At 51.2% G+C, this 22,474-nt stretch overlaps 1 protein-coding gene across 4 annotated transcripts in view; it reads left to right on the top strand.

Annotated features, from left to right (window-relative positions):
• CDC14A (cell division cycle 14A) overlaps positions 1–22,474 on the top strand; it is a 129,475-nt gene that overhangs the window by 77,416 nt on the left and 29,585 nt on the right. For all 4 annotated transcript variants that reach the window (XM_066246747.1, XM_066246745.1, XM_066246748.1 and 1 more), the window contains 3 exons: positions 7,794–7,881; positions 14,577–14,807; positions 19,491–19,629. In XM_066246747.1, the coding sequence (XP_066102844.1) occupies positions 7,794–7,881; positions 14,577–14,807; positions 19,491–19,629 (458 nt within the window). The remainder of the gene's footprint in view (positions 1–7,793; positions 7,882–14,576; positions 14,808–19,490; positions 19,630–22,474) is intronic.

The following is a 22,474-nucleotide window of genomic DNA, read 5'->3' as shown; positions in this document are numbered from 1 at the left end:
TCCCTAAAACAAAACACAGGAAACGGGATTTCCACTGTTGACCAGCAGCCTTGCCTAATGGGTGCTGCCCTGTGCTGGTCTGCACAGATGACCTCATGGGAAAACGGAGAGGAAGGGCTGTTTTGGCTGGGATGGTGCCCTGCTCCCGGGACAGTATTTGGGGTCACCACGGTGGCTTTACAGGTGTCACCCCATCCAGACCCGGGCCCGTGCGATTTCAAGGAACTGTCTTAAATACGCTTTGGTGGGGGAGAGATTAGATGGAACTTCAAGTTCATGTAGAACCTACTTCAGAAGCTGAGTGGTGACTTGGACTTCTTTCTTGGAGCTATTGTCTGTCTGCTATTGTTTCCTCCACCCCTAAAATTCATTCCTTTGTTGAGGGGGGGGGGAGGCTTTCCGGTAATTTTACCTGCATGAGGCTGTTTCTCTGAATATCAAGCTATGGTTGACGTGACCCTGGGATTGTCCACGCTGAGGAGCTTGGACCACCTGTACCGTGGACGTGGTTAGAGCGACAGGTGTCTACTGCAGCTCTGAGAGCAGACGGCTCCCTTTGTCCCTCCCATCCTGGCCCACGTGGGGAACGATGCCAGATGCTCAGCACCCTGTGGCCGCGGGGCACAGCTGTTGGCGACTGGCCTGGGGACCCTGGCTGCCCCGGTCCCTGCCTAGGCTACTCCTCTCCGTCCCACTGGCTGGGAAGGGATGCACTACAGGAATGAGGGCGTACAGGTGAGCGTTTGTTATATGAGTCAGGAAGCCTATGATGCTCTTGCTGGCCTCAGTTTGATAAGTTTTCATTAATCGAGCAGGCATTTTTATTCAGTACGTCCTGTTTGTTCGATTTATTTGCTAGGTCCACTCTGTTTTTCCAGGAGGCCATCTGCAATGTCATCTCTGTATGGTATTGTTTTCGCCTGGTATCATAGGATCCATATATTCTCGGGCCTCAATTCTGCAGAAGCAGTATCACGTTGGACCCTTGTCACAAGTCCCCACCTTCCTTCCTTCATGTTCATCAAATTAATTGCCTACGCAGAATTTGTCATTGCTTCAAGACAGGCTGAATGTGGGACATGTCCCTTCTGAGACATGCCAGCAGTTCCTAAAGCCATCATTATTGTGATCTTCACCTAAAGGATGCTTTTTGGGGGGGGGGAACAGCGGTGCTCATCTAGAAGGTGATGCCACATTATGTTGGCCATGTGACAAGGTAGACCGACCGTCTGGGGAGTGTTTGTGAGAAAGCTTTGGTCGATTCCGAGTGCCCCGGGGTGGGGTCTTTCTTGAGTCCCAAGCTCCTTGCATCCGGTCCTCAGGTGACTCTTCTGTTTTAGAAGTTGCCTGGTTGTATCACTCCCCTGCTTTAAGTGCTTCACTGGCTCCATCCGCTCCTGACCGGGTCTCGTTTTAGAAGTTGCCTGGTTGTATCACTCCCCTGCTTTAAGTGCTTCGCTGGCTCCATCCGCTCCTGACCGGGTCTCTTCCCTCCTCTCACCCAGATCCACACGCCTCCCGGACGGCAGGGCTTCCTTGAGCTTTTGTGCCTTCGGACCTGCTCTGGTTTCCTCCTCCTCCTGCGACCCCTCCTCCCCTGCCGGCCGTGACTGCGTGTCTGAGTCATTACCTGTGGGAGCTCTTCTCCGCTGCGGCGCTGTGGGACGCTGTGTTTACACACTTGTGTCTTCCCTGTGCTCGGGGCACCGGAGGGCAGGTCTGTGTCTCGTCCCTCTCTGTGTGGGCAGCCACCTGGTAGCAGTCTGCTCCCACTGGACACACATCAGACCGAAGGGCTGAGGAACACAAGAGTGACCGAATGCTAAAATAGGACTGTCGCACCTTTCAAGACATCCTGGATCACCTGTGAAAAGTACATAACTACTTTCCGATGGAAAGTGACCCAGACATATTAATTAAGAATCCATTCCAATTTTGCACAAACACTCTGGGGCAAAAATGTACTGACTGTGGTAGACAGCTCCTTGAAATGTTGTTTCTTTCGTTACCACCCCAATCTATGCTGTCGGAGGGAGGGGATTTTTATTTTTCCTTTCCTAAACCAATGACTTGCAGGATGTATTGCTGGATAGTGTCTTCAGCCGAGGCTTGCGTGTGCTGTCTGTTTAGTTTAATTGACGAACAGAGGCTGTCTCTGGGTTGACCGCCGTCCTTCATTGCGGTTAATAAGTGAGCTGTCAAACTGACCAGGTGGTCCAGACTGCATGGGCTGCCCCTCTGCACAGACCTGGAGAACCCGAAGGTTTGTTAGTTCTCCCATCTCTCGGCAGCGGGAGTTGTTGAGACCTCAGGTCTGACGTTACGGGGCTTTGCTTTGGATCAGGATTCGCGCAGCAAACGGGACTGTAATCTGGGTGCAACTCGGTCTGCCCTCCGTCTGTGGATTATGGAATTAGAAAAGTGTGAATTTCGGACTGGGCTCAAGCAATGTCCAGAATGCAGGGACGGGGCTCCTGCAGGGACTACGGAGGTGTGTCTCCCCCGGTGACTTTATTCTTCTGGGAACTATGAGAAACATTTCCCTGGAGCGAGCCTGGAGGGTTGGTTACGCCACTCAAAGGCTACAAAGTTGAAGAAAGCAAAAGTCCTTCAGGGAGTCGCAGCTGCCAGGGGGAGGGACCCAGTGTCTCCATGACGACAACACACTCCACCTGTTGTTGGTGGTTCCCTAACATGATCTATAAAATGTTTTGAGGTCAACCTTGTCCTGAGAAATTCCCCACAGGTGTTTCCTTCCTCTGTAAGACGTGTTTGGTCTCTGCCCTTCCTTTGCTGCCGGGCTTCTTACGGAGAACAGTGGTGACTCAGTCAAGGACCACGGCCTGGTGTCCCTCTCCGCCACTCTCCCCAAGCCGTTCTTGCTAATTCCAGAGTTCCAAAACCGGATGGCTGTGGCTGGTCTCGACAGGACAGACACTGTGGACCCTCTCTAGTTCTAGAAACTTCACCCCCCCCCCCCACATAGACAGAACTTCTACGGTTCTGTCTCCTGCTGTCCTCCTCCTGTCTGGCCATCTCTCTGTCCCAGCCTCCTCTGACTGTCCTTTCTCTTCCTCCGGCCACCTGCAAGGCCGCTGCTCTCTGGGGTCAGGACGTCTAGTTAAATGCACTCCCCGTGAGTGGGGGGGGGGGGCGGCGCCTGTTTCCAAGTTTCATCCCCCACGTATGAATAGTTGCTGATGGCCTCTGAGCTCTGGAGGGGCACCTGCCACCGTGCCCGGGAGCCCTGCCCCTGAGGTGGCATCAGCGGAGGCGTGTGGGCCGGGCTGGTGGAGCAGGCCCCCCGGGGCCCCCTCCGTGCCGGCGCCTCCCGGCCGGGCTGTTACCAGCCAGGCTGAGGCGGTCATCCAGGTTTCCTACCCCCCACCACACTGGCTCTCTCTAGAGCAAACCTAAGTTAATAACCCGAGTGTATTGTTTAAAGCCAAATGGCGTGGCAACTTCATTTACACCAGGTAACTCAAATATTTACTTTGCTGTAAGCTCATCAAGTGCCAGTCATGACAGTGTGTTTGCTTTTACGGAACACGACTCTACTGTCGACGCTGTTGACGGTTCTAGACGTTAAGGGAAATAAAAGGAAGGCACTTTTGTTCAGAAGATTATTTTTATCTAAATTAAAATACAATTTTTTCCCCCGTTACAGTTTATATCCAGTATTATTTTGTATTAGTTTCAGGTACACAGCACCGTGATTAGACAGTCGGATCCTTTACAAAGTGTCCTCTCCACCACCCCCAGTAAAGAAGGTACTTCCTCATGAGTAAGAAGAGACTGGGCCGTTCTGTCTTTCTGATTTCTATACCGGTCTGGGAGCCACCGTTCAGCCTCTTAGTGCTTCTATTATGGCCCTCAGCAGAGCGCAGTGCAACATTCTCTCTATTGGGTGTCTTAGTTTGCGCTCTGGTAATAAAAAATGCTGTGTGGCTTAAACAATGGACGTTTATTTCTCTCTGTGCTGGAGGCGGGCAGTCTAAGATCACTCACAGCACAGGTGGATTAGGCATCTGGTGAGGACCTGCCCGCCCCTCCAAAGATGACCCTCTTCGCTCTGTGTCCTCACCCCAGGGAAGAGCGAGGCAGCCCTCCAGGGTCTGCTTTATAAGGGCACTAACCCCATTCACGAGGGCTCCACCCTCACGACCTCATGGCCTCCTCAAGGCCCCACCTCCTGATGCCGTCACACTGGGGATCGGAGTTCAACCTGTGAATTTGGAAGGGGGCATGAGCACGGAGTCTCCAGGAATGGGTGAAGTGGAGACGAGAACAGCACCTACCTCACGGGGCTGCTGCAAGGCCACGGGAGTTGTGTGGGGCCGAGTTGTGCCCGGGCGTCGGAGGCGTGTGTGTATTTGCTGCCACTGTTGTTGTTCTCACCTGCCTCTCCCACTGGCCCTCAGACTCCTTCAGAGCCCCAGAAGGAACGCTTTTTATTCTCTCGTCTGTGACCCCGTGGCCTTGTTTATCCAGATTGTCTTAGAAAGGACACCTGTTCATCAGGGGACCGATCCTGTAATCGTCCACCTCGAGAGGTCTGTCTTCTCTCTCTTCCTGTCTATTACAACGGTGTAAAGGCCAAATGTTTTTCAGTGTTTGGGCTGAAAAATATATATATTTGTGACCATTACAACAGAGGCATGCTTTGCGGGCACAGGTGTAGTTTGTAGAAGTTGTAAAAATTCTCAAGTTTTCAAGTCCAATGATATTTCAGACGCACCTAGAGCGTTGGCCAGCCCAAAAAAAAAAGAAAAAAAGAGAAAAAAACCCTGGTGAATCTTTTGTAGACTGAGAAGTTTTTAGTCCAGTGGGTACTGACCCCTAAATATATCAGTTTTAGGAATTCAGATTTTTTTTGATGTTGGGGTTTTCTTATAGTAAAAACACCTACGACTTTTCTGCATAGTGCTGGTAAAGAGGTTGGTTGGCTTGAGATTAGAAGTAAAATCACCTTCTGGCCTCACCCTTGCCGTTTGTTTACAAAATGTGGTTGTCTTGGAAAGTACCTCCAGTTCCCGTCTGAGCTAGAATTTTTTTTTTGAAGTGTGTGTTTAATTAGAAAAACCAGTTTGTGTTATCTTAAAGATTCTATTATTGATCAATATTGACATGTGTATAATTCACTAGGAAAGAAGGCACAGGTATTAGTAATTTTGGAAGCTTACCAACATAAATAAGCTTATGTTACAATATATTCGTTAGTCAAAAGTTGTAACTTTCTTATTAATGTTCTTTTTTTCCGGACTTTGGATCTGAGACCTCCATCTCTTTGTTCACGCCGCCAGCCTATCCCGGCTCCTGAATATATTTATAGCTCAGCGTTCTCTCATGTTTACCCTTTTGGGCGGGCCGATTTGCACGCGTATTCCTGTGGACTTGTGAGTGAATGCCTCTCAGGGAGTCCGCTGCCTCTGTCCATATGATTGATGATAAAAATTACTATTTAACCAGTGGATAGTCTCTGCTCCAAACGAACAGACGTAGCACAATATATTTTCTCTAGACCTGCATAGTGGTCAAGGATACAGAAGCAGTGAGCACAGAAACCTCTCTTCTTCCACATAGAATTGGCTTTAGCCTTTCGATGATTTGAGCATGCCTTGATTTTTGAATTTTTAAATCGTGTTTTAAGTTCAGTACTTGCTCGAGAGGGATAGCCGACTACTAGTGGGAGGCTGTTTTGTTTAAGCAAGAAAACGTTTCTCCTCCGGAGTTGTATATTAGATTCTTTATTCAATTTGATCTAAGGAGATAGCTGTGCTTGAGATTTAATTTGTGTGTGGTGTGTGTGTACTTATCACACTCATAGCGTCTCTAAGATTATTTTAGGGCATTGTAGCGATACTATGTTTATCACAATTAGATTCATGCAGTTTAGACATCGCTGAGGCATCACGTCAAGTTTCACTTCTAACTGGGAAGGGACGTCTGCGTTTGGAAGATGAACACTGTACCGCTAAGTTCGGGCTTTCACGGGGAAAAAAAAAGCAGAGATTCCAAGATTTCCGTCCTGGCCTTTCTCCAGTTTATTTAACACACACCAGTGCTCCCAGCACAGTTCGGACTGTGTTTGACTCAGACTCCCACCACCGAGGTCTGCCCCATCTAGTGGGGGAGAGAGCCTCTTTTACGGACAGCCCGGGCCCAGGAAAGAGAGCCTTCCCCCCCTGTGCCTGGGGTGTCTGAGCCGTGAGTGTGGTGAGAGCCCGGAGCGTGGGGACTCCACGCTGGGACTGGCAGTGGGCTGGGCTGGGCTGGGCTAAGAATGCCTACGTGAAGTGGCAGTAGCACCCACCTTTCTCTGCAGGGCGCACACATGTTGCAATTACCTGCAGCATCTTGAGTGCCCCTAGCCCTGCCCCGGTGTCCTGTGGGTGGGGGGTGGGTAGGAGATGCAGAGGATGGTCAGCCGGAGGATACACGGCCCCCTCCTTGGTCTTCACACCTGTCTGCAGGGTCCCTTCGCCTGTGTAGACCAGAGGCCGACACCTGGTGATCCACATCGGCCCCCATGTGTGGTTTTTTGTGTTTTTTTTTTTTTGTATCTTTCCGAAGCTGGAAACGGGGAGAGACAGTCAGACAGACTCCCGCATGCGCCCGACCGGGATCCACCCGGCACGCCCACCAGGGGCAATGCTCTGCCCACCAGGGGGCGACGCTCTGCCCACCAGGGGGCAATGCTCTGCCCCTCCGGGGCGTCGCTCTGTTGCGACCAGAGCCACTCTAGCGCCTGACGCAGAGGCCAAGGAGCCATCCCCAGCACCCAGGCCATCTTTGCTCCAATGGAGCCTCGGCTGCGGGAGGGGAAGAGAGAGACAGAGAGGAAGGAGAGGGGGAGGGGTGGAGAAGCAGATGGGCGCTTCTCCTGTGTGCCCTGGCCGGGAATCGAACCCCGGGACTTCTGCATGCCAGGCCGGTGCTCTACCATTGAGCCAAACGGCCAGGGCCCCCCATGTGTGTTTTTATTTGGATGCGTCGTATCTAAAGACGTCATTGAACATGGCCGATTTCAAATGCAGAGAGAGTTCACCCGAAAGTCCCGTCAGCAGCGGGCCACACTGGGTCGGCTTTTCTGTGGGGCGACTCACTCTCTAGCCGGGGCTAAGAAGCACTGGCCCAACCCTCGGAGCTGTCCGGCTGGTGACAGCCACCGCCGCCGGAGCCCTGGTCTGACTCACCACTGACCAACCGTGGTGGAGCCTGAAGTGTCCGGTGACGGTCTGCCCCTCACGCCTGCCTCCTTCCATCTCCCAGTCTCCAAATCAGTGTTGACAACAGATATCAACCTATACAAACAGGGAGGGGGAGGGGGAAGAAACAACAGTGTCTTCATCATGACCTTGATATTTCTAGTTGTTTGTTTTTATTGATTAAAGTATGTGCCTAGAAAGTGCTACTGCTTATATATATTTTCTGTGTTCTCTTCTTTTCCTGTTTATTGCTGGGCCTAGTAATGTTTGTTTCCATTTGCTTTCATTGCAGAGGGGCCAGGGGACACAATTATTTTAAGCAAAGTACCTCCACTTTCAGTTTTAAGAAGTTTTTATACGGTCTCGCTAAAAGTTTCTCTGAAGCGGGTTGAATTCCTACAGATGGTTTTGAGAATCAACGCGTGTTGTGACGTTAAGCTACGTCCCTTTGTCCTCCCTGTATGTCCCCTTAGTCTTGTACTGATAGAGAGAAAGCAGCTGTATTTGTAAGGGTTTCTTAAATTGTATAAGAATTATAAAATATTTTTCTTTCTTTTTTTTTTTCCTCTCACAAAATTCTGCCAGCGAGTTGAAAATGGTGACTTCAACTGGATTGTCCCAGGAAAATTTTTAGCGTTTAGTGGACCACATCCAAAAAGCAAAATTGAAAATGGTAGGTTTTTTTTTCTTTATTTTTCCCATCCAAAAATTTATTTCCGTTCACCTTTCATTTATTCCTTAACTTCCTTGGATATTCTTTTCTTTCGGCGATATTCTCCAAAGAATATTTGTGATTAAATTAAAAAAAGACAACTGAATGGTAGTAAGTAGTGCTTTAAATATTATTATGTATGTTAGTAGGTGGAGGTTTGATCCCTGTTTTTGAAAGTAGCGGATTTTTAGGTTGTCACGAACAGGATGCTCACTGTATCTGACCCAGTTGTGGAAAAAGAATCCAAGGAACCCACTGGTCCAACCCATACGAAAATTACTGACCTCCCTCCGTGGTCCCGGTCTACCTGGTGGTGGAGTGCTGTCCATCAGGGCATCCTTTGAGGAAACGCCAGGGTGAATCACAGTCATGATGACACTGGGAGTCCTTCTCGTCACATTATCTCATTTAAGGCGCATGCACACCTCCAGGAGGCATAGGCACTCTTACCTTCATCTTACGCAGGAGGAAATGGAGACCGAGGAAGGGAATTTGCCCAAGGTCACCAAGGTACAGCATCGGCGCTCCGGCCCCCGTGCTGAGATCGTAACTGTTGCCGTCACGCTCGTCTGTTTGGGCACAGTTTGGCGGCTGACAGTCCTTCACTGTCTCACGTGCAGTGTCTGTACTGCTGGGTCATCTACATTCAGGGAGAAAAAAGGAACACAAACAAAAATAAGCCCTTGAATGAAACATGACCAGCTATGTGAGTTTTCCCATTTGTATTCATTAGTATTTATTTCTACTTCCACCCCCCCACCCCCCTGCTAGCTGATGGTGAGATTTGGGGATTTTAATTTTCTTTCTATCTGCTTCTTTTTTATTTTTTTTACCTGCACACATTTTCCCCCCTCCGTGAACACACACACACACACACACACACACACACACACACACGAGAATATTCCTGGCCCTGGCTGGTTGGCTCAGTGGTAGAGCATCGGCACAGTGTGTGGATGTCCTGGGTTTGATCCTGAGTCAGGGCACACAGGAGAAGCGACCATCTGCTTCTCCAGCCCTCCCTCCTTCTCTCTCTGTCTGTCTGTCTCTCTCTCTCTCTCTTCTCCTCCCACAGCCATGGCTCAATTGGTTCCAGTGCATCTTCCCTGGGCGTTAGGGATGGCTCCATGGAGCCTCTGCCTCAGGTGCTAAAAGTAGCTCATTGTGAGCATGGCCCCAGATAGGGAGTTGCTGGGTGGATCCTGGTCCCAGCACATGCAGGAGTCTGTATCTCTATCTCCTCTCCTCTCACTTGGAAAAGAAGCAAAAAAAAAAAAAAAAAAAGAAAGTATTTTTTTTTTATATATACAGTATAAGCATGGAATCCTAGCCTAATTTCTGTTTTCTGCAGCTTTTTTTCACCTAACACACAGAGACTTCCCTCTACGCCAGTAACTACAGGTCTTCGTTGCATTCACCATGATGGCCTCGTGCATCATTCAGTGACTGCGCCGTAATTCCATTAACGGGTCAGTCAGTTATTTTTGGACGAGGTCTCACTTTTAAAATCTTTGAGGTGGGCAGACATGTTCCTACGTCTCTTCTGAAGCTCCAGCTTCCTCCCCAAAATCTTAGAAGTAGACACATTAGATGAAAAAAGATTCATATTTTGCATGAGTATCCTTAATCGTCGAAAATCTTTCGACAGTTCTTTTTGGTCCCATATTGCGAAATAGGGGACTGATCACAGCCACCCTTGGCGTGCACGCGAAGGATGGTGCTGAGCGTTTGTTTGCGCACCCTTTGTCTGGTTGACCACCAGACCTCCCTCCGGGGCAGGGCCACTTAGTTTCTGGAGGAGACAGAGGCTCAGGGGACCGAGCTGGCTTCCCCAGGTTCACACATCTGGAAAGCTGCTGCGTGTGGATGCAGACACAGGCCTCTCTCATTCCAAAGTCTGTGTTCTTCTACATTTTATTACTGAGGAAGTGCATGCCCGTGATAGAAAACTGAAGCCATATAGATAAAAAAAAAGTCACCTGTGATTATGTAATCCACAAGCACAGGTGAGCCGCTGTTCAGATACGGCTCTATAGACATCTTTCCCCCTCTGCCCTTACTGTGGCCTCCCGCCGCGAGGAAGGAGCGCCTGGGAGCGCCCTTCGCCAGTGGTTGCTGGTTTTTATGCCCAGGATGGTTTCACTGGAGGCTGACGTTGGTCAGATACAGGTACTTTACTGGCACCCGTGTGAAGGTCTGGTATCCACTGGAAGCTTCATCATGCTTTTGGTAGAGGGCGTTCGCTTTATAAATCCTTTCTGAACTTAAAAAACAACAACAAAAACTTTGCAATGGAATTAACAAACTTGTTCCAATTACAACAAAATCAGGGCATGATTTTTCTTTTCTTTCTCTTTCCTTTTCTCTCTCTCTCTTTTCTCTTTCTTTCTTTCTTTCTTTCTTTTTCTTTCTTTTTCCCTCCCCCCCTCCCTCCCTCCCTCCCCCCTCCCTCCCTCCCTCCCTCCCCTCCCTCCCTCCCTCCCTCCCTCCCTCCTTCCTTCCTTCCCTTTTCTGAATTGAGAAACCCTGTGTTTCCCAAAGAGATTGGAAGTCATGTTAGGGGTTTGACAGTAGGAAAGGTAGGTTTTTTTATTTTATTTTTTTAAATTTTATTTTAATTTTATTTATTCATTTTAGAAAGGAGAGAGGGGGAGAGAGAGAGAGGAGAGAGAGAGAGAGAGAGAGAGAGAGAGAGAGAGAGAGAGACGGGGGAAGGGGGGAGGAGCAGGAAGCATCAACTCCCATATGTGCCTTGACCAGGCAAGCCCAGGGTTTCGAACCTGTGACCTCAGTATTCCAGGTCGACGCTTTATCCACTGTACCACCACAGGTCAGGCGGAAAGGTAGGTTTTTTTAAGGGCTGAATACTCAGATGGCTGTGCTTGGATGTAGCTGGAGGGGCCCCCACAAACCTGGGAGCTAGGCCGAAGGGGGACTCTTAAGTGTCTGTTGTGTCAACAGAGAGCCTCTGGGAGTTTCTGGCCGGGTCTAGGTCCCCACTGTTTTGACTCTGGGAAAGAGGAGAGCCTCAGTAGAACTCGTAGGTTGACAATGTCCTTCTCGTCTTTATTTTAAAAAGAAAAGGACAGCAGAAAGCATAGGGAAAGACAGCTGGAGCCAGGGATGGCCAGCAATCCGAGGTCAGCCTGCTCTTTAATGAGGCCTGGTGGGAAAAGGCGAGCAGGTGGCAGCCTGACTCCGCCCCTCCCTGGCCCCGCCCCTCTCTGGCTGTGTGACCTTGGGTGAGCACCTCCTCCCCTCTGAGCGGCTGGCTGGTTCCTCCCATTATCAAAGGGAGAAACACGATGCACGTCGAGGGCATGGAGTAAGGATTAGAGATGGTGTAAAGCAGGGGGAGTCCACCTTTTTATACCTACCGCCCACTTGGGTATCTCTGTTAGGAGTAAAGTTTTCTAACCATCCACCGGTTCCACAGTCATGGTGATTTATAAAGTGGGGAAGTCACTTTACTTTATAAAATTTATAAAGCAGCTTTACTGCAAGTTAAAGCATATAATAATTACTTACCAAGTACTTTAGGTCGGATTTTCACTAAGTTTGGCAGAATAAATCTTTATAAAACAACTTACTATAGTTAAATCTATCTTTTTATTTATACTTTGGTTGCTCCGCTACCGCCCACCATGAAAGCTGGAGCGCCTCCTAGTGGGCGGCAGGGACCAGGTTGACTACCCCTGGTGTAGAGTGTGCCCATGGTCGGGCACATAGTGGCTGCTTGTTTAGGTAGCAGTTATCCCGATGACGTTTTGCTCACGAAGGAGCCTGATATTTGACTGGCTTCATGTGCCTGCTCACTTTGCAGTCTTTACTTTTCATAATGATGGGGTGGGGGGGGCGTTAGGGGACTAGTCACTCAACTGGGCTGCTCTTCAGTTTCCTAACTTTAAATGAGGGGCTGGGGAGAGATGAATGTTTAAATGTGTTTTATTTAGCCCTGAAACTGTTTCTGGGTTTGGTTAGTTCCAGGGCCCAGCCTGTGCTTTGCTGATGCCAGGGTGCCCCCTAGTGGCCAGACAGAGAAGTGCCGGGTGCAGGCTCCATCAGCCGCGTGCAGGGTGCTAACATGGGTCCCACAGACAAGTTAACTGTGGCAAGGTCATAGAATATTGTCACAGTTTTTTGTTTATAACTCATTGGGAACACTTTTGGGGATCTTTAAGAAGGCAGCTCACCCGCGCTAGGAGGTGCAGCTCCAAATGTTCATATAATGTTCCCTTTTTGGAGACTGAACAAATAAACATCACGTTGGATCTTACCTGAAATCAGCCCCAGGACAGGCCCTGGAATCTGACGACCAGGGTTCCAGCGCTGCCCCTCCCCAGCCGCGTGCATGGGCCGGCTCACTTTTCCAGGCGTCGGCAATTGCGTAAGTGTAAGGTTGAGCGAGATAATCCCGTGCCTGGTACATAGTAAGTGCTCAGTTAACGTGAGGTAGGATTATAATTATTGTCAGGATTCCTATGTCCTGTTGTCGTATTAGGTAACCGTCCAGTGTTCTTTTCTCACAGGGACAATAACTGGGGCAAATAAAACCAACTAGGGACACCGATGTGATTTTTCCACGTTGAGAAGCATTCGTTTCTCTCTCCATGTGCATGTATTAGTCACTGTGTGTATGCAGACGATTGTAAACACACCGTGTTACCTGTTTGCTCGGAAGTGGAAATCGTGTGTCTGGGCTGCGGGTTAGTCAGGCCCATTTCCACTGCTGCCTGGGTCCGTGTTGTGACCTCGGCCAGGTCTACCTCGGGCTCCAGACCCAGCGAGGGGAGCCCAGGAGGCGTGGGTTGGAGTCATGCTGGGCAGTCGCGGCCCCCAGGCGAGGGTTGGGGGAGGAGGCTTAGAAAATGACCAGGACCCAAGGGGGACGACTGACCCGCAGGTCCAGGCAGGGATGACACCACCTTGCTTTACCGGAGGGGATTTAATACGAGGCAGTTAGGACCGAGAAGGCCAACAAGTCAAAGGGCAACACTGAAGAAACCAGACTATTGTGGAGGAAACAGTTGCAGCCAGGGGCCAGGAGGGGAGAGAGGGGTCACCGGGTCCTGGGAGCTTGGAGGAGGAGCCAGGCCGGTGCTAGGAGGTCTGGAGGGCGTGCCCCAGGGCAGGGGGTCCCTAGGGACCCTGAGGCTGGGCTCAGGCTGGTGCTGGGAGGTCTGGAGGGCATGCCCCAGGGCAGGGGGTCCCTAGGGACCCTGAGGCTGGGCTCAGGCCGGTGCTAGGAGGTCTGGAGGGCGTGCCCCAGGGCAGGGGTCCCTGTTGGGGTCCGAGGAGTGGGGACCCTGAGGCTGGGCTCAGGCCGGTGCTGGGCATGCCAGGCGAGGCCGGGAGCTCTGGCTGCCCCTGTCCTCAGCTGCTGAAGCCCCTGCTCAGGCCCCCAGCCACCCTTTGGTGCCTCCAGCTTTGGAACCAACGAGGCCAGCTGGACAGTTAGTCTGGGAGACGCACCAGAGAGCAGGGTGTAAGAGGGCGGGCCTATGGCAGAGAGAGAAAAGAAACGACCAGCACGTGCAGGGTCAGGGGCAGCAGGAGGGGCTGCTGAGGTCACAGTGCAGGAAGTGCGGGTCCACGTGGCCGGCTACGCTTGGAGCCCAGCCTCATGGGTCAGTTCTGGGTGAGGGTGACTCACCTCGTGTGCCACGAGCCAGTGAGCCCTGGATGGGTTACAGCTGCGGTAGGCAATTGCTGGGACAGTAGTCCCCTCAACCTCTGGGGCTGCCGGGTAAGTCCTGCGGTGGCCAAAGCCCCCAGGGGTCACCTTGGCTGACTGACCAAGTGCAGGCCACGCATCTGTAACCCAGCTGACTCCAGCTCCTGGGAACACTCACGTGACGCTGGCCCCATTCAAAAATAGAATGGGGATTAGAGGCTGAATACCTGATCTCCCCAAGAAGAAAATGTCTGCAGAAGAATTTGTCAACCTGCCTGTGAAATGGGGCTAACTCTTCCGCACAGGTTGTTCCGAGAACTACAGGAGAAACGGGAGGCAATTGTGCCTTGTATGTGACAGCTGCGTAACGGTCAGCCTCTCTTGTGGGGGCTGCACTATTGACTAAGGCCGTCCATGTGGCAGAAAGGCTATGATTGCACTTCAGAAGCACCTGTCAAGTGCAATAAAAAAGCACCAAGAGCCCCTGCAGGCCAGCTGTGCAAACGAGAGCTCAGAGGCCGCCCCTGGCAGAAGCCGGACTTGGGACTTGAACCCTACGATTGGATAAGAGTTAGTTCCAATCCCCAGTGTGAAAGGTGTTTTCTTTTTCTTTTACCTTAATTAATTAATTTTTCATTTTTAAATTTATATTAGGGTGACATGGGTTAATATAATAATATGGGTCTCAGGTGTACAATTCTATAACACAGCATCTGTATATTGTAGTGCGTGCCCCCCCCCCCAGTCAGGTCTTTCTCCATCACCGTATCCCTCCTCTCCCCTCTCCTACCGGCCCCACCCCCCTTCCCTCTGGTGGGCGTTCTCTGCCGTTTCTCAGACAGCTGCCAGTGACACGTGCTGAGGCTCGGGCTTTCTCACCCTGGTGCTCGCTCCCGGACGCGCCGCTGAGTTCATAACCGTCGCTGCCAGTGTCGGCATCCCCCGCCCGTGCTGCGCTGACCACGGCCCCTTCTCCCCCTAGGTTACCCTCTCCACGCCCCCGAAGCCTACTTCCCCTACTTCAAAAAGCACAACGTGACCGCCATCGTCAGGCTGAACAAGAAGATTTACGAGGCCAAGCGCTTCACGGACGCCGGCTTCGAGCACTACGACCTCTTCTTCATCGACGGCAGCACGCCCAGCGACAACATCGTGCGCAGGTTCCTGAACATCTGCGAGAACGCGGAGGGCGCGATCGCCGTGCACTGCAAAGGTGCGTGCGCGGCCGTCGGGTCTCCGAAAGGGGGCGCACCCGAGCCCAGCGAGGCACGTCCAACAAAACCAGCTAGTGTCTTAGGGGGAAAAAATGAGATTTTGTTGTTTGTCTTGCAAAAGTGGAACTCAAATCCATTGAAGTAATTCCATCTGCCCTGGCCGGATGGCTCAGTGGTAGAGCATCAGCCTGGTGTGTGGATGTTTTGGGTTCGATTTCTGGCCAGAGCACACAGGAGAAACAATCCCCTGCTTCTCCACCCCTCCCCCTCTCCTTCTCTGTCTCTCTCTTCCCCTCCTGCGGCCATGGCTCCCTTGGAGCAAAGTTGGCCTGGGCGCTGAGGATGGCTCCATGTCCTCTGCCTCAGGTGTTAAGAAGAGCTCTGTTGCTGAGCAATGGAGTAAGGGCCCCAGGTGGGCAGTGCATCGCCCCCTAGTGGGCTTGCTGGGTGGATCCCGGTCGGGGTGCATGTGGGAATCTGTCTCTGCCTCCCCTCCTCTCACTAAATAATAATAATAAAAAAGAAAAAGAAACCATCCTAGAAAAGGGTCGCTTGGGTGTGGAGAACCCATGGTGGTGTGGCCTTCCCTGGTCAGGGTCACGATGGCAGGCACCTACATGAGGGGGAGGGACAGTCTGCAGGTGGCAGGGCACCTTTAAATAGGTACACTTGTCAAGAGGCAAGCCCGTCGTCGGTTCCCCTTTCTCTTTTCCTTCCAGACTCAGCCATCTCCTTCCCTCCCTCCCCCACCGTCTGGTCTTTAATGCTCCCATTTCATGACCCAGCCGTCTGGACCCAATTCCCCTGTGCTCCCTCCTTTCCGTCCTGGTCCTCTTCTTGGTGGAAGAGAGTGTTTTTCTAGGGGACAGAGTCACCTGCCGGTTTGCTTGTCTGTTTGAATAAACTCCAGGACTTGGTTGTCTCTAGAGGTGGGTACTTTGGGGCAGGGGTCCTTCAGCTGACAGGAGGCATCAGGTTGCCCAAGTTAGCAAAGAACAATGCAGGCTGCCCAGTTTACATTTCAATTTGAGATCAACGATGAATACTTTTTTTTTTTTAGCATGTCTCAAATCAGGCATGGAACCTGCATGCTGTCTCCTCCCTGGTGACCCTGTCTCAGCTGCTCAGCAAATAGGAATAACATTTGCCCTAAGCCAGCGTTGGGCTCAGGGGAGGCGCCAACACCCTGGGGTGGGAGGTGTTTTACTAGGGGGGGTGTGTGAGGTGGGTCTTTGATCCCGCGGTTGAGCCACATGCAACTTTTCAGAGTGCCACTGGGTGGCGCTGTTCCCGTGTCTGTCGCCTTTCCTGCAAACCGTGGGGTAGGTGTGGGGATTGTGCTGTTCAGGTGCCTGGAGCTGCCGTGACTGACTTACTCAGACGAGCTCGGCTCTGGTTCTGACAGTAATTAACATGACATTTTGTAGGCCCCTTGTTCTATGTTTAAGACGAGTAGGTGGCGGTACTTGGCGGAACACGTGAGAACAAGGGAAGGCTGTGATTTCGCCCCAGACCGGGGGAGACGGGCGAGAGCCGCATGCACGTCACCCCCCATCCAGAGGGGCTCCTGGTGGGAGGCCCATCCACACTGCACAGCCCCCTCGCTCCCAGGTCCCTAGCAGGACGGGGCTCGGCCAGGACTCCCTGCTCCTTGGGAAGGTGTCTTCTGTTCCCTCCTTGCGAATTGCTGTGTTCAGTTCTGACCAGGTCCCGGTGGGGGGGTCAGAGCCAGCAGGCTAGCCCCAGGTGTGGTCCATTTGCACCCCAACGGTGCCTTTCTGTCCCATTTAGCTAAAGATCGCCCAGGCCCAGGGAAAAGCCTGCGTTTCACATATATTTCAAGTGCCGGTGGGATTGGAGGACTGGTGGGAACATGGCAGGCAGCTAGCTTCCCGGCACCGAGGAGGAGACCTTCGCCTGCTCCCTCCCAAAGCTTATTTTTGTGTCGTTAAAAAAAAAAAAAAAAAAAAAAAAAAAAAAAATCATTATCTCTCCTGGGATGAATTTGGCCTGATTTCTGGAGTCCACTCATTTAATGTTTACTGAGACATACACTTTATCTGCGTGGCTTGTCTTGGGTCGACACATTCGAGGCAGGAGAAGGGCGAAGCTTTCCTGAAAATTCAGCCTCTCTCTCGATAGCCTTCCTCACCTCACGCTGGGAAAGTGAACGTGCTGGCGTTGAACGTTCCTGCAACTCAGGTATTCTCTGTGTTACAGCCTCGATCTGTGAATGTGGACATTTTAAGAAATACATACATTTATTTTATACTGCACAGTTGTGTTTTTTTTTACATCTTTATTTAAACCAGAGCTTTTCTTCTTCTTCTTCTTCTTCTTTTTTTTTTTTTTTTTTTTTTTTTTTTTTTTTTTTTTTAGCATTAAACTAATTTATTGCATTTTTGGTACAGTTAGTACATTCCGGTCTCGACGTGGCTGCTTCTTAGCGATAGGACTTCTGTGCAGCTCGTCCTCGGGTGGTGCTCAGGGTGGGCATCCTGTAACTTAGTTGTAACTTTGATGTGGTCGTGGGAGGCTGTAATCACAGCCTAGACCTTGTCCACCATCTTGACCGGACATCCTAACTCCAGGACCTTCAGTACTGAGGTCAATCTTTCGATAGGAAGGTCACATGTACACACGGTGACATCTTTTTGAGAGAACCTCATTTGCTTCCACTTGTATGCACACGTAGGATTCTTTTTATAAGGATTATGCCTTCGGTTTAATTACAGCCGTATTGCTTTTAATAGCATAGTTATCTGTTATAGGCCCGTTAATTATTTTGACATCCGCCCTAATGAAGTCAGCTTAATTTTCTGGGCGTTCGAGCAGCCTTGAGCATTTTAATTGAACTGCAGGGAGGAGGCAGGGAGAATCTGACTCCCTGTCAGACGAACACTAACGGGTGCTGGCAAGAGAATGGGTACGTCACTCGCCTCGTCGTAAAGAACTGGATAGACTAGAGGGCCGCACGGGAAACGACTTTCCCGGGAAATACGGCGATTCGCTGTGTCCAGTTCACCTTCCCGTTGGTAACAGAGATGGCCATGAGGTCTCGAAATTTCCTGGCACAAACCATCACTGAAAAACGGCCACACCGCGATGTTCTGGTGTGTGGCGTGTTGACGTCCCATCGGGACCTCAGAGAGCGCCTGGCACCGGGAGGCAGCTGGCACCGAACTTGGTATAAATAGACTGCTTTCCAGCTTCTTGTCTCGCGGTGCCAGGGAGCCCGTGCATTATGAATGCGTGAACAGATCTGTTAAAGTTTTCATAGACACTCGGTGAACCGCTCCTGTTCTGTTCGACCGCGGTGGAGAGCGCGGGGTACGTTCTTTTTATAGATTAAATTATAGGCTCTTTTGGAAAGGGGGAAGGAACTTCAGTTTCAGAGAAGTGTGACCATTTTCTATACCACCTTCTCTCTCTGCCTCTCTCTCTCTCTCCCTTTTTTTGTTGGTGTGATGAGGAGCCTAAGGGGGAACCTGGCCGCCCCCCGCACAGGGAGGGGGAGCATGTTGTCCCCCTGAGGCCACCTGTGGGGCTCTGGACAGCAGCTGGGCCCCCTGAGACCACCCGTGGGACTCTGGACAGTAGCTGGGCCCCCTGAGACCACCTGTGCAGCTCTGGACAGCAGCTGGGCCCCCTGAGGCCACCTGTGGGGCTCTGGACAGTAGCTGGGCCCCCTGAGGCCACCCGTGGGGCTCTGGACAGCAGCTGGGCCCCCTGAGGCCACCCGTGGGGCTCTGGACAGCAGCTGGGCCCCCTGAGGCCACCCGTGGGGCTCTGGACAGTAGCTGGGCCCCCTGAGGCCACCCGTGGGGCTCTGGACAGCAGCTGGGCCCCCTGAGGCCACACGTGGGGCTCTGGACAGTAGCTGGGTCCCCTGAGGCCACCCGTGGGGCTCTGGACAGCAGCTGGGCCCCCTGAGGCCACCCGTGGGGCTCTGGACAGTAGCTGGGCCCCCTGAGGCCACCTGTGGGGCTCTGGACAGCAGCTGGGCCCCCTGAGGCCACCCGTGGGGCTCTGGACAGTAGCTGGGCCCCCTGAGGCCACCCGTGGGGTTCTGGACAGTAGCTGGGCCCCCTGAGGCCACCTGTGGGGCTCTGGACAGTAGCTGGGCCCCCTGAGGCCACCCGTGGGGCTCTGGACAGTAGCTGGGCCCCCTGAGGCCACCCGTGGGGCTCTGGACAGTAGCTGGGCCTCCTGAGGCCACCCGTGGGACTCTGGACAGTAGCTGGGCCCCCTGAGGCCACCTGTGGGGCTCTGGGCAGTAGCTGGGCCCCCTGAGGCCACCTGTGGGGCTCTGGACAGTAGCTGGGCCCCCTGAGGCCACCTGTGGGGCTCTGGGCAGTAGCTGGGCACTGGGTCCTACGCCAGGCCGCCCAGCTGTGTTCTGGCATCATGGTCCCACCTTTGTAGAAACAAAGACACATTTCTCTTAACTCGCCCATTTCAAAGAAGAGCCCCGCAGAGGCCATAATTCACCATGGCTCTTTCCTAAGCAAGTTGGGGTCAGGTCAGAGACAAAAGGTGCTTCAGGTGAAAACGGGTCCCCCGCCCCCGGCTGTGCACCCCCCTCCACCCTCATCTAATAAAACAGCATAAATAGAGTTTTTAAAGAAGGAAGACTGCATTGGCGGTGATTTGCATCCGGGTTCTCCTTCCCTCTCTTGCAGCTGGCCTTGGGAGAACGGGGACTTTGATAGCCTGCTACGTCATGAAACATTACAGGTTCACGCACGCGGAGATCATCTCCTGGGTCAGGATCTGCCGGCCGGGCTCCATCATCGGGCCCCAGCAGCACTTCTTGGAGGAGTAAGTCTGTTGGTCCTCTCCCTTGCCTCAGTTTCCCCTGGACTGTGTCAGCCGGTGGCGACGCAAAGGCTACTTCATAACAGGGTCTGCGGCTCATGCTGAACTCTGTACGGAGCAACGTAATGTCACGTTCAGTTGGGTGCTTATAGCATTTGGTAAATTTCACAATTGAATTGAGTGACATGAGAAATGAGTGGTTTACCCAGTGCGTTTAATTTTGGGAAATTACCAAAAATAAGATGGAGAAAACCTGTTAAAAAAATGGGAAAATGCTTGAAAATGTCTAACAACAACAGATTTTTAAATTATGATTGATTCCTACTGTTTCTTTCTATAATTTTTTTTTTTAGATACATGCATTAGGTCCAGGAAAGCCTGTGAAAAAAATTTAATCTATTGTGAAGCTTTAAGAAGTTGCAATTCCTAAAACAGAAAAAAAAATTTAAATCTGAAATATTAGAAACAAAAGAATTTCAAGTAATACTAGACAATCTTGTGGTTTATTCATTAGAATAATAAGCACACTGCATAGCTTTGAGTTTGAGTTATATTTATAACAGTCATATTTTTGTGATAACCTCAGTTATTAAAAAATTGGGAATCACTTTTCAGTGTGTTATATTGCATCATTTGATTCACCTGATGGTCAGTTGGCATTGAATGTATTGACTAAGCAAGAATGAAATCCTAATATGGGTTCAGGTATTAAGAATAAGGTATACAGAAGAATTTTTGGCAGTGGTGGCACCAGACATTTATCTGAAAAGACTCGTGCCAATTACTGTAGAATTTTTTTTTTTTTGTATTTTTCTGAAGTTGGAAACGGGGAGGCAGTCAGACAGACTCCCGCATGTGCCTGACCGGGATCCACCCGGCACACCCACCAGGGGGCGATGCTCTGCCCATCTGGGGCGTTGCTCTGTTGCAACCAGAGCCATTCTAGCGCCTGAGGCAGAGGCCACAGAGCCATCCTCAGTGCCCGGGCCATCTTTGCTCCAATGGAGCCTTGGCTGTGGGAGGGGAAGAGAGAGACAGAGAGGAAGGAGAGGGGGAGGGGTGGAGAAGCAGATGGGCGCTTCTCCTGTGTGCCCTGGCCGGGAATCGAACCCAGGACTCCTGCATGCCAGGCCTATGCTCTACCACTGAGCCAACCGGCCAGGGCCTACTGTAGACTTTTGTTTTGTGTTTCCTCTGTGAAAAAGATGAGAGGTGGAATAATGCATCGGGTTGAGTGGTAAGGTTTGTGTTTTGGCTCAATGGCAGTGAGCCGTGGGGCTCAGATTGAGGGGTTGTCTACCCAAGTCAGATTTAGCCCGTTGACTCTTTGGAGAATTTCTGAAATTATGCCTTTCCTTTCTAGCGACATTTTCTTGTTTGTTTCAGAATCAGGAGGCTTTCCCTACACCCTCATAAAGTCTTTCGAAGCACCTTCCTATTAAATCCTCCATCTGTCCAGGGTATGCGTCTCCTTCTACCTGCAGAGACTTGGGGACTGCTGTCTTCTTATCTGTCTTCCTTTGATAACAAGTTAGATGATTTCATTAGCCCAACTGTTTAATCTAAGAACTACCTCTGCTCCACAGCAGCCCCTGGAGTGGTGGACTCAGAGACAGACAGACGGCATATTGATGCTCAAGTCACCGAATAGTAGGTCTAGGACGAGCTAGAAAGTGGATTGGGTTTCTGTAGGAAACGGCCAAACGGTGGCTTTGGGTGGACACTGGGACAGGGTCAGGTCATCCTGGGAAAATGTGTCCAGAACGGAAGAAGTGATGGAGGTCCAGAGTCAGGTGATATGGAGGTAGGACTAGTTCGGACTCAGGAAGCGAGGGAGAAGAGGTCAGCCTCCAAACAGAAGAAGTTGCCCAGTGACCGCCCTGTGTTCTGAATTCAAAAGCAGACACGCCTGGAATAAGGCAACTGACTTGACTTTCTTTAGGGGGATTCAAAAAGCAGATTTTTAATAAAGACTCATGAAGGCTCCATGTCAGAGTTAACTGTGGTTCTGCTGATAATGAAGCCCAAGTTAGTTGCTTATGTTCCGGTCCTGGCTGGCCCAGCGCCAGGACGTGGCCAAAAAACGATGACCCGAACGCTGACTGCTTTTCTCCACGAGGCTCTATTTGCAGCGAGACAAATCTCTCCCTTCGTTTCAAAGTGCAGGCTTTTAGGCAACGGGCGGTTCTCTCTCAGAAAACGTGCCACATCATTCCTGGGAGGGTTTACTTCGAGCTGGTGTGCTAGCGTTCATAGCATTTTACGTGCTAAATACTTAAAGCACACACACCTGCTTCACCTCTGTTTAAGACGAGGCTTTTAAGGAGCCACAGACACCCTACGAAAAGCTGGCGTGGTTTCCACTGTCAATAGAAAGGCGTTTGCGCCAAGAGCGGCTTGTTCCCAAAGGAGCCGAACATGCGGCGTCGCTTAGCAACGCGGAAACCGGCTTTGACACCTATTCGTCTTTAATATTCAGGTTCGCGGCAGCCTTTTCCAGTGCGGGGACAGATTGAGCCTTTTAAACGGAGAAAAGTGAAAGGTGTCGCTTTGCAATTTGCATCTTTAGGTCGGAGTTTTCACTTTATAACATTCTCAGAACTTTTTTTTTTTTTTCACTTTAAAGCCTCCAACTTCTCTGCCTCTGTTTCCACATCATGTCCCTCCCCCGCCCCCACCCTACCTCCCTAAACACTCTTAGAGAGTCTTCCCTTCCATGTGGAGATCACAGCTAAATCCCCCAGCCTGGCGTGCTGGTCCCATCCTCCGCGTCAGCCAAGGCAAACAACCTTCTTTCCCAAACGCACTGTGCACTTTGATCTCGCTTTTTCTCGGGCCACCTCCGTCG

Source organism: Saccopteryx bilineata, chromosome 11, assembly GCF_036850765.1.
Source record: "Saccopteryx bilineata isolate mSacBil1 chromosome 11, mSacBil1_pri_phased_curated, whole genome shotgun sequence".
NCBI classification, from domain to species: Eukaryota; Metazoa; Chordata; class Mammalia; order Chiroptera; family Emballonuridae; genus Saccopteryx; species Saccopteryx bilineata.
The sequence above is the reverse complement of the archived record's forward strand: the minus strand, read 5'-3'. Positions and strand labels throughout refer to the sequence as shown.